Source organism: Salvia splendens, chromosome 2 (genome assembly GCF_004379255.2).
Source record: "Salvia splendens isolate huo1 chromosome 2, SspV2, whole genome shotgun sequence".
NCBI lineage: Eukaryota > Viridiplantae > Streptophyta > Magnoliopsida > Lamiales > Lamiaceae > Salvia > Salvia splendens.
In genome coordinates this window covers 28,617,422-28,630,225 of record NC_056033.1, presented here as the reverse complement: position 1 = coordinate 28,630,225, position 12,804 = coordinate 28,617,422, and the positions used below count along the sequence as shown (strand labels likewise).

The window sequence follows — 12,804 nt, the reverse complement described above, 5'->3', positions numbered from 1 at the left end:
TAAAAATAAAAAAAAAATTAAAAATTTGCAAAAAATGGCTATAAACGACTAGTATATTTTTTGAGATTTTTTTTAATTTTCGAATTCATGAATTTTTAAAAAAAACAAAAAAAGCATTTTTTCGGATAAAAATTACCCCCACTCACGGGCTGGCGAGTGGGCGCCACGGACGAACCGGAGCTTGCCACGTCGCCAACGCGCGTGGCTAGCTGTCTCGCGAGACTTCCCTCCGCGGCGAGACAAGGGACGGGATGGGGATGGGCTGGGGACGAGACGGAGCCCGCAATGTTGTCTCGATGCGGTCTCGTCTCTCCGAGACGAGATAGAGCCCGCAACGAGACGCGTTGCGGGTGAATGAGAAAAAGTAGTTGAAATTGTGTAGTGGATGGTGGGGTTTATAAATGATAAAGTAAAAGAGAAGGAAAAAAAAGATTACCATAAATGAATATGGACTATTTCTATAGGACGACGAAAAAGGAAATATGATCTATTTCTATGGGACGGAAGGAGAATAAGTTTGTTTATTAGGACAGGAGAGTACTACTCCCTTCGTCCCAATTAAGATGATCCATTTTTTCTTACTTGTTTTGGAAAAACGACAATAAATAGTAAAAGTAGAGAGAAATCGAAGTAAGAGAAAAAATAATGTAGCCATTTTGGACCCCCTTTATCTCTTTTAGCTATTTTGGTATCTTCTATAATAAATATATTTTTTCATTTTTATTATGAATGAAAGTAGGTTATATATATATATATATATATATATAGGACTGTATTCAAATCCTTTTTCCATATTTTCTCCTATTTCCTTCTTGATCTCAGCCCCACGATTTTGTCATCCGACGGTTAGATTGATGCCACGTGTCATTTAATAATGCAGATTTTCAGTTAAATAATGCACACCGACTAATAATGCACCATTATAGTGTAATAATGCAGATTTTCAGTTGAATAATGCACACCGACTAATAATGCACCATTATAGTGTAATAATGCAGATCATCTGGACCGTTGATGAATGAGATCTAACGGTCCACATTAAGAAGGAACTTAAATCTAAGGGGAGAAAAGGAGTTTAACACTACCCTATATATATATATGAAAATGATCAATACAAAACTTGATCTCAATACAAAATCCAGACCAAATCCTGACCATGAGATTTGACAATCCAATGGTCAATAATTAAACAAAAACACGGAGGGTCATTGTAAAGCAGTTTTAGGTCATATTATAAACTTTGGATTTGAGGTCATGTTAAGATCATTTCATGTCATCCTTACTATAATGACGTAAAAATAAGCTTACAATGACCTAAAAATGACTTTTGTATACTTGGTTCTGCATTTTTGTATTAAGAATGCTTTTGCATGGATCAAAACCCTATATATATATATATATATATATATATATATATATATATATAGGGGTGCATTATAATGATAACCCTATAACTAAATCTCCACCACACATTTTTAAAATATGTGGTCTAGATTTAATCTAACAAAACTATCATTTTATCAAATAAAACTATCATATTTCGGTTATATAAGGGCAAAATTGTCATTTCGGATATATCAAAATTTGACCTATCAAATCGCTCTGCCTCTCTTCCTCTCCCGCTCCCTCCACTATCTTCACGAAATCCTCCAAACCCAACAACCCGTTCCCGTCCGAGTCCATCAGCGCCACCGCCGCCTCCGCCTCTTCAGCCGCCATATCGCCACCGTATATTAATGTATGTGTAGAGATAGAGAGTGTATGCGTATACGAGTGAGTAATCTGCTTGGATTTGTGAATGAATCGAGATCACGACGCACCGTTGTTCTGTAAATATAGCATAAGCTGGTTTGCCTTTACTCACTCTCACTGTGTGATGTGAATATATACTTGTGTGTGGGTTTGTGTGTGAGAATTATTATTATTTTTTTGGGGGAGGGGGGGTGGTGTAGGGTGGGGGAAGCAATGCCGCGTTGTATAGAATGCTGCAGAATAATATACAGTGCATATGGATAATTTTGATATGATTAATATACATAAATATTTTTATCTAAAATCCCAAAATTTGGAGAGTACTAAACTTTGCTTGTTGTATTGTGACTATTGTCCACATTATTAATTAGAGGTAATGAGTTGTGGAAAACGTTTTCGACGAATGAAAATAACAATACTTTTAAGAAATGAAAGGAATAATACTGATCTTCAATTTTTGATTTGGAGATTTTAGCTTGTTAATAAAATCGCAACAAATTGAAAGTTGGATTGAAAGCTAATATTATCATATAAAATGATAGTTTCAGAAGGTAAAATGATAGTTGCACTTGATAAAATGATAGATTCAGGGGATAAAATGATAGTTTCAGAAGGTAAAATGATAGTTGCACTTAATAAAATGATGGTTTTAGGGGATAAAATGATAGTTTCAGGGGATAAAACAATAGTTTCAGTGGATAAAATGATAGTTTCAAATGATAAAATGATACTTTCAAATGATAAAATGATACTTTTGCATAAAATGATAAAATGATAGTTTCAAATGATAGTTTCAGTGGATAAAATGATAGTTTGAAATGATAAAATGATAGTTTCAATTACAAATCGTGTTTTATCGTGTCCTCTGTTGTGTCCTTTGCAATCGTGTTTCAATCACGCATCTTAGACCTTATTTCAGCTGCAGCAGCTTCATGGATATGAGAAAAAAATCAATATAGCAAAAAATCAAAGACACATCACTCTTGTTCAGAAAACACTTCACTCTTATTCTGATTTTACTTCACTCTTGTTCAGAAAACACATCACTTTTATTATGATTTTACTTCACTCTTGTTCACAAAACACATCACTCTTGTTCAGAAAACACTTCACTCTTGTTCACAATACACATCACTCTTGTTCAGAAAACACATCACTCTTTTTCACAAAACACATCACTCTTGTTCAGAAAACACTTCACTCTTGTTCACAAAACACATCACTCTTATTCTGATTTTACTTCACTCTTGTTCACAAAACACATCACTCTTGTTCAGAAAACACATCACTCTTATTCTGATTTTACTTCACTCTTGTTCACAAAACACATCACTCTTGTTCAGAAAACACTTCACTCTTATTCTGATTTTACTTTACTCTTGTTCATAAAACACATCACTCTTGTTCGAAAAACACTTCACTCTTGTTCACAAAACACATCACTCTTGTTCAGAAAACACTTCACACTTTTTCACAAAACACATCACACTTGTTCAGAAAACACTTCACTTTTGTTCACAAAACACATCACTTTTATTATGATTTCACTTGACTCTTATTTGCAAAACAACTATAAATCTAACCATGTAAACATAATACAAAGGCCATACGATTTTCATAATCAGTTAACATCAGTGAAACAACTATAAATCTAACCACAGAAACTACGGTTTTCATAATCACTTAACATCAGTGAAACAACTATAAATCTAACTCAGAGTATCATTCTATCCGGCAAAACTATCATTCTATGATAAACTCGGATTTTAACTGTTTTATTGGACATTAAACATGATCTTTTGTGTGCTTTCATTGCATTATCTTAGAGTTTATGTCCATATTTCACTATAAAGGTGCTTTGATGAGTTTATCTAGTGTTTGAAGTTAAGATAGGTAAAAAATGGTCAAATTGAGCCAAGGCGAGGCTGGGGTCTGCTTCAAACGTTAATCTGCCTATCAAGATGGGGTCCAAATCCTATTTTGAGACTACCATTGTCTTCATCATCGAAAGAGCTTCGCGTGGGTACCTCACACGCCCCAATCGGAGTTTGGATGAGAGAGATATGACCGATCTACGAAAGCCGCGCGCGACTGCCGGGAGTGCTACCCGACCGGGTGGAATTTATGTTGAATAATTCCACCCGGCCGGGTCGCCAGTTTTGTTCATGAAGACTCCAGAGAGTTTCACCCGGCCGGGTGAATAGTCAGTTCAATAATTCCACCCGACCGGGTCGCCAGTTATGTACATACCAACAAATCAATCGATCATCCTAATCAATAAAAATAGATAATAAATATAAATGAAAAATATATTCATTTTGTCATAATGCCATATACTGGTAATTAATTTAATTTCCCATCCGAATTGTTGTATTATATAGGCCAAAGGAAAAAAACAATTTTATAACAACGCTATATAAAAAAACATTACTCTAAATAAGATGTGATTTCAAGAAATTATAATGCACGAAAATAAAAAAATTATCGAAAAAACAACAGTAATTATGAAGAAGCTTGAATCCCATCCCACAATATGCAGTAATAAAACATATAGTAGTTGGAAATCTTAAACGATTACCAAAACATGGAGTATTAGTGTTGTGTGAGTTGGGCTAGTGGGTGTGGGGTTGAATTGGTTGTTGAGTTGAGAAAGAGGCAGGCCACTGCACAGTCATCAACCTCTGAAGTTGGATACTTATTCATCCATGCAATTCAACTATCATTTCAGGGGATAAAATGATAGTTTCAGGAGATAAAATGATAGTTTAAGAGGATAAAATGATAGTTTCAGAAGGTAAAATGATAGTTGCACTTGATAAAATGATGGTTTCAGGGGATAAAATAATAGTTTCAGGGGATAAAATGATAGTTTCAGGGGGTAAAATGATAGTTGAACTTGATAAAATGATGGTTTCATGGGATAAAATGATAGTTTCAGGGGATAAAATGATAGTTTCAGAAGGTAACATGATAGTTGCACTTGATAAAAAGATGGTTTCAGGGGATAAAATGATAGTTTCAAGGGATAAAATGATAGTTTCAGAAGGTAAAATGATAGTTGCACTTGATAAAATGATGGTTTCAGGGGATAAAATGATAGTTTCATGGGATAAAAGCAAAAGTATCATTTTATCAACTCAGAGTATCATTCTATCCGGCAAAACTATCATTTTATCAACTCAGAGTATCATTCTATCCGGCAAAACTATCATTTTAGCATCACTAAAATGAAGAACATGTAGACAACTATGTATTGGATAGCTCATCAAATATACAAAAAATAATTTTTTATGTTTAACTACTAGGCAAGATTACAGATAAAAAAGACACTAAAACCTCTTTCAAAAAATTTTTTACTGAACAAATAAAGAAGATCTCACTCATTCGAATAAAATCATCATCAAATTAATTATAAAACCGAGTTGATGTTGAGTTTAGTTTCAGCTGATATTACAAAAGAAAGATATATATAGAGTTTTGAGGTGTACCAATCAAATTGTACATGCACCCTCTTTTTCATTTTTTATGGTACAATTATTTTTGGAACGAAATTAAGACTCTCTAGCTTTGTCTAACGACGGTGGCGAGGAGAGTCAACATTTCTCGGCCGGCCTTCTTCCGGGAAGAGACGGTGCGATTCTGTTACAGATCTGGCGTCGTCTGCCGCTTCAGAAGCTTCATCAACCAGAATTCTTCCCTCAACACCATCAAATCTGGGAAGAAAATTGATGAGAAGAGGAATATGGAAACAAAATCGTTGAGAAAGAGGAGAGAATCGAAATGAGAAAGAATGAAAGAATGGAGCGAAATTCAGAAATTAAATGAGAGAAATGACATATTTACCCCCTGCGCCTTTTTTTATGAAGTAAATTTAAGTTTGAATCTCAGCCACAAGATTAGAAAATATGTGTGGTCCAGATTTGGTTATAGGGTTATCACACAAATTGAGGGTTATCATATGATCACAACTCTATATATATATATATATATATATGGGTGTGATAAACTACAAACCCTCTATAATACAAACTATACAAACTTTAATCCTACTCACTTAATACAATTAATCAACGGTTAATATAAGAGATTTTTCTAATGTCAACATTTCCTACAAATCTGTACACTCCGTTGACATCGAATAATCAGAATTTGTACACCCCCGTTCACATAATTTGTACACCATGTTGACATCAGCCCCTGTTGACAGAATTTGTACACTTCGTTGATATCAACCCCCGTTGACAGAATTTGTACACTCCGTTGACATCAGTTTGTATAGTTTGTATTATAGAGAGTTTGTATAGTTTGTATTATAGAGAGTTTGTATTTGATCACACCTCTATATATATATGTGTGTGTGTGTGTGTTGATTTATTCTATTTAGTGTGATATGTGTTATAATAGGTACTCTCTTTGTCTCATTTAAAATGATACCTTTCAATTTCACACTTATTTTGAGAAAATGATGATATATAGTTAAAGTAGATGAAAATTAAAGTAAGAGAGATAATAATGCAGAATCTTCCATGTATTTAATTATTTATTGTTGTTTTTCTAAAACAAGTACGAAAAAGGGATCATCTTGACTGGGACATAAGAAGTTTCTATCATAGACCATATCTCACTAAATAGAATAAATCAACCCCTAGATCACACCTCTATACATATAACCGACTTTTATTTATAATAAAAATAAAAATAAATATTTATTATAAAATATACCAAAATAACTAAAGAGATAACATTTTTCATTTAGATATTTCTATATGAATTTAACATTTTGATTGTGTCGGCAATGTGGTTTCCCTAGGGGTATATACTTATACACGTGGTATATGATGGGATGTAGAGTACAATTAATTGGCCTGCAACTTATTCAATACTCCATCCGTCCTAGGAGTTTTACATTTAGACACATTTTTTTTAACACGTATTTATAACCAGTGATAATATAGAGAATAAAAGTAAGTGTGGAAAAAAATAGGGGAAAAAGTAAGAATATGATAAAATAAGATAGAGATAAAGTATTATTTTTTTCACTGTAATAAAATATCACACTTTTAGTAAGTGCGACCTAAAAAAAATACACTTCATTTCTAATGGAACCAATGAATTACTTTTTTTGTCTCATTTTAAATAGTGGAGTACATTTTGTTCTATTTAAATATCTAATTCTTATTAACATATTTATTAAAATAAAAATATTATAATCTTTACTTTGTTTTTTCTTTCACTTGACACGACAGTCAACACTGAATAAAACTCCATATCAAATACTCCATTCATTCTATAGTAGTGAAGTCATTTTAGTACATTCCATAAAAGTTCCATAGAAGTGAAATCATTTTTCTTTTTTAGTAAAAATTAACATATTTATTCTCATTTACTTTACACTCTTTTACTTTATTTTTTTTTATCGCTCTACCCTTTTCATTTCTTATTTTTTCCTTTCTTTATTTAACTCACTTAATACTCCCTCCGTCCCGGACTACTCGAACGTTTCCTTTTCGGCACGGAGATTAAGGAATGAGTGATAGACAAAGTCAAATATTACGGTTGTAGGTGATAATTTTTACTAAAAATGGAAAGAGTGCAAATAACTTGGGACGCCTAGAAAGGAAACAAGTGCAAGTAGTCCGGGACGGAGGGAGTACAATTTTAGAAAATTGTGTTAAAAAAATTGCATCCATTAGAACGAACGAAAGGAGTACTAAGAAAATACACTATTTAAAATAAGACCAAATGAGTATTAAAAGTCATCAAATTGTCAACCGCCAATAATTAGCCCCCGGTACATAAGTACAGCTACTAATTTTTAATGCACCGATTATATTAATTACTACTCCATCGTTAATTATTAATGGTTTATTTTTGCTATTATCTATGTCTTTTATTAACTGTCTATTCTCATTTTAGACGATAAATAGACCCTATTAGCCCTGCAAATTCAGATATCTGCCGGTACCCAAACCTAAAAATTCGGGTACTCAAACCCAAAATCTAAAAAATATCATATCCAATATCCGACCTGTATGTAAATTCGGGTACACTAATACCCAATGCAGGTACCCGAATCCAACTAATCAGGTACTTATAACGAAATTACTATATTTCAAATTTATTCTTTTATATAAATTATATTGTGACGAGAATAGAAATTATTAAAAATAACACAATACTACTATTTATTGACTATTATTAAAAGTCTAAACTTCAATTCTAAATTTCTAATGTTTTAGCTTTCTCTATATAAAATAGACATTAGACAAATAGACACTACTTAATTTTAAAATAAAGAAATTTTTGGCATAAATTGAAACATAAAAGAGATTAAAATAATTTTTAAGACATTAAATGAACATGTAAATAAAACGGAGAAAGCATAACTATATATTTTCAAAAGATAACAATTAAGAATATAAAGAATGCAACATGAACATAACACGAACGTAAAGAAGTATTAAAGTCGAGGTAATAGAACAATAAAATGTCAAAGCAACCTATACTAAATAAAAATATTTATCACAAATGCATAATTAATCGAGTTTAATCGGGTATTTGTCAGGTACTCTAATACGGATTTCGAGTACCCTACATCTGAAATATTTTAACATTAACTACCCAAACTCATACCCGAACCCATAATTTCGGGTTTCGGGTACCCAAAACCCGTCGGGCATTGGGTCGGGTATACCCGAAACCCGCAGATTAAATTTGCAGGCCTAGACCCTACTTTCCACTAACCCATTTTATTCACATTTTAAAACGTCACAATCTAAATGACACATTTCTTTATAACAAAAACATCACTCCCTATTTTATTTTCTCTCATACTTTGTTTTTTCTTCACTTAACTCACAAAACAACAAAATCTCATTTCGAATAAAAAATGCTCCACTTAGATTGAAACTATGAGAGGATGTTTCATTCCGAAACCAAAGCTTCAACAGCCAAAGCGTCTCTGCCTTTGTTGGAACGAAGTTAAGGCCTGTAAGAACTCATCTTCACCAAAATCAGGCCAAAGTGAATCAGTGAAGTATAGTTCAGTATGAGCCAACTGCCATAGTAAGAAATTACTGACTCTCAGCTCCCCACTGGTCCGAATTAGTAAGTCGGGATGTGGGAAATCCGTACAATTCGTTCCAAGTTCCCTTTCGAATACAACCTCATCGATATCCCCGGGCTCAATGACTCCATCTTTCACCTTAGCCGCGACCTTTTGGCAGGCTTGCACAACATCACTCCGGCCAGTGTAGTTAACTGCGATGATTAGGTGAAGTTTTGAGTTTTTCTTGGTGGTTTCAATTGCATTGGCTAGCAATGCTTGCAATGAATTGAAGAGTTTAGAGGAGTCCCCAATGATTGAAATCCTAACATCTGCACTGTTAAGGAGATGAGGGCATTAGCAATCACTGGAAAGAAAAAAAATAATAATAATACTCCCTCCCTCACATTCTGAAAACCACTTGATAATACAATTAACCTTCTAAGTACAAAATAGAAATGACATTTCAAATGGGTCGGGATTCTATCAAAGCACAAAAATTTAAGATTGATGATCAACACACAACTTAAGTAAGATCATCTTCCAATACTCAATAGTACACTAAAATTTAAAATGAGACAGACAATTAGTTCAAATGGTACTCTAAAACCAATTTTAATTTTGGTTTTTAAGTAAAAAATACTCCATCAGTCCTGCATTAATTGTCTTCTTCCACTTTTTACCATAAATGATAATTATGGTTCACATTTCACTAACTCATCTCACTCATGTTTTAATATAAAATTAATATATAAAAATAAGACTCGCGTTCCATTAAATTTTTCAACCAACTTTTATTTACATTTCTTAAAACTCAATGTCGGAACCAAAGTGGACAATTAGTGAAGGAGGTTTACAATAAACAAACCAAAAACTTTTTCAAATTTTGGGAAAGATAAGTTTAGTGTAAATAATTGAAGTAAAATCATAAAGCATTTGATGTGATATTTATACTAAAAAATGAAATTGAATGTACCCACCACAAAAACGAATTTATAATAGTACTACAACAATGCAAATAAAATAGTAAAGGTGAGCATATATTTATACATAAATTAGGAGTAACTTAAAATGAATTAATACCTTAATAAATTTTGGAGTTCCTCTCTTAACCCTCTGTCAAACAATGCCATCAAGACATCAACCTCTACCTATAATAAAAATCAACAAATAAAGTGAAAACAATTGATTTTTTTTTAAAAAAAAAAGAAGAAAAAGATAATTATAAATATACCTTTGGGCGAAACCAATTATCGGAAGAAAAGGCGAAGACAGTAAGAACCCTTATCCCCAAGTTGGAAGAGAGCTCCACCGTCCTTTTTAAGGCCCGAAGCCCGGCCTCATAGCCCGACCCGACCGGCAAACCCCTCATCCGGGCCCACCTCCTGTTCCCATCCATAATCACCGCCACGTGTCTCGGCATCGACTCCCTCAGCAAGGCCGCCTCCTCGCCGGGATGCTTGGCTGAAGAAGATAACGCGCGCGGCGGCAACGGCACCTGCTTTAGATCTAGTGAGTTGCTGAGGTGTGGCGCCGGCAGCCCGAGCTTGATTTGGAGAGATACCATCGCTGATTTTGTGAAGGCGGGATTTTTAGGAAGGGGCTCACTGCTCACTAGTTTTTCAATTGAGAGACCACTCCATTGATAAATAGCCTCTGCCATCAATTGGACACTGTTTAAATAACAATGACAATACTCGGACAGTCTCCAAAAAAAAAATAACTAAAATATTGTTAATAGAGAATGAGTCTTGAGATAAAAGATTTTTTAAATTAGAACATGCATATTTTTATAGAACGGAGGAGGAAGTATATCTTCTATTAGTTATCAATTGAGACATTAAAAATAGTATGATTAAGTGAATGATAAATAAAGTAAAAGAAACTAGAAGAGAATAAAGCAAAGGAGATAATACTTTTTTATTAAAATTAAAAATGACTCAACAATATTGAAACTTTTCAAAATAAAAAAATGACTCAATTAATATGGAAGGAAGTGAGTACGGCATTTCTAAATATATTAGTATTAATGAAAAAAAAACAATAACTCTAATCTTAAACTCTAGAACCTCGTATTTTCATCCAAAAACTATAATACTCTAAAAGCTTGTGTGAGATGTTATACTCCTTCGGTCCATAAAAAATAGTCTAATTTGTGAACGACACGAATTTTAATAAAAAAATTAGTAAAGTATGAGAGATATGATAAAAAGTAGGTAAAGTAAGAAAGATATAAAGAAAAAATAGGTAAAGTATGAGAAATGAGAAAAAAAATAGGTAAAGTAAGAGAAATATAAGGAAAATAAGTAAAGTATGGGAAAGGGGAAGAAATGTACGTAAAGTAAGAAAGATATATGGAAAAAATAGTTAAAACTTTCTATTTTTAGAAATGAGAATATTTTTTTAGAAATGTAAGTAAAGTAAGTGAATAAGTAGGTAAACTATGAGAAAAACTTTCTATTTTTAGAAATGACAATATTTTTTTGACATCCCAAGATAAAAAAAATTAGACTATTTTTTGTGGACATAATCAGTATAATAATCCTTCCATCACCAAAAATATAGTTCAATTTTATCATTTTGAGACTTAAAAAATTAGACTAAGTCTAAATATGAAAAATTTTCACGAAATAGTAATCGTACCAACCCTCCTTTCGCAACCTTTTCCCTCTCTATCTCTAACTTTTTCCTACATCTTTTTAACTTCACAAATTACAAATTTGACTATTTTTAGAAATGGAAGGAGATCTCTCTTAATATACATCAATATAAATTTAAAAAAAGCTAAAACGTCAATGTTAAACTCTAGAACCTCTCATTTGTCATATTTTCGTCCAAAACTATAAATCACTAAAAGCTTGTGAGATGTTATATAATACTCATTCCCTCCATAAAAAATAATCTTTATTTAAACGATACGAGTTTTGTTCAAAAAATTAATAAAGTAAAAAAGAAAATGAAAAAAGGTATGTAAAATAAGAAAGATAGAAAGAAAAAATAGATAAAGTATGAAAGATAAACTTTCTATTTTTAAAAATGAAACTATTTTTTGTAGATATCTAAAAATTATAAAATGAGACTATTTTTTGTGAATGAAAGGAGTATTAATATTAAAGAGAGATCATGGTCCAAAACTTAGACCACAGGCTACTAGCTCTTGTGTAGTACTCCATCCATCCAGTCTAAGATGGCATATTTCTTAGTTGACACGAGATTTTAAGGGTTGTTAGTTAATGTGGTTAATTGGAGAGATAGATAGTAGGTGTAAGTAATATTAAATAGAGAGAGAAAAATAATATTTAATTGAAGTGATAAAAAAAATGGTTAGGTATATGAATTGAAGAGTGAAAGTTACCAAAAATATGAATGTATCATCTTAGTTGGAACGGATGGAGTATGAGATTAGATCAAGCTACTTCTCTAATATCCATGAATCCTAAATTATGTAGAATGCACAAAATAATATTCTTTACATTTCCTAAAAATAGGAACTTTGGAAACGACACTGGTTTTAATGTAAAATTGGTAAATACTCCATTCGTCCAACAATAAGAGTCGCATTTTGTCATTTCGGTCTGTCCCACAAGAAGAGTGACATTTCATTTTTTTACCATAAATAGTAAGTAGGTCTCACATTACATTAACTCACTCCATTCACATTTTATTATAAAACAAGTACTCCATAAAAAAGTGGGCCTCATATTCCACTAACATTTTCAACTCACAATTCTTTACTTTTTTAAAAATCCGCGACCACCACAAAAGTGACTCATATTAAGGAACCGAGAGAATAAGAGATATGAAAAGAAAAAATGGATAAAGTAAGATAGATGAGAAAAAGTAATGTAATAGTGTTAGTGGATTGTGAGGTCTATTTTCTAAAATGAGAGTTTCTATTTTTATAAAATGGAATAAAAAGGAAAGTGTTTCTATTTTTGTACTCCCTTCGTATCTTAAAAATATAAATATTTGTTTTGGTTCGGATTTTAAAGTATAATTGGTAAAAC

At 32.3% G+C, this 12,804-nt stretch overlaps 1 protein-coding gene across 1 annotated transcript; it reads right to left on the bottom strand.

Moving 5' to 3' along the window:
* Window positions 1-8,543: 8,543 nt before the first annotated feature.
* LOC121763809 (cis-prenyltransferase 4, chloroplastic-like) lies at window positions 8,544-10,496 on the bottom strand. The gene is made up of 3 exons (XM_042159898.1): window positions 10,032-10,496; window positions 9,881-9,948; window positions 8,544-9,134 (listed from the first exon to the last, which is right to left on the bottom strand). The coding sequence occupies exons 1-3, from the start codon at window positions 10,458-10,460 to the stop codon at window positions 8,696-8,698; spliced, it is 936 nt and encodes a 311-aa protein (XP_042015832.1). The 5' UTR covers window positions 10,461-10,496; the 3' UTR covers window positions 8,544-8,695.
* Window positions 10,497-12,804: the final 2,308 nt, after the last annotated feature.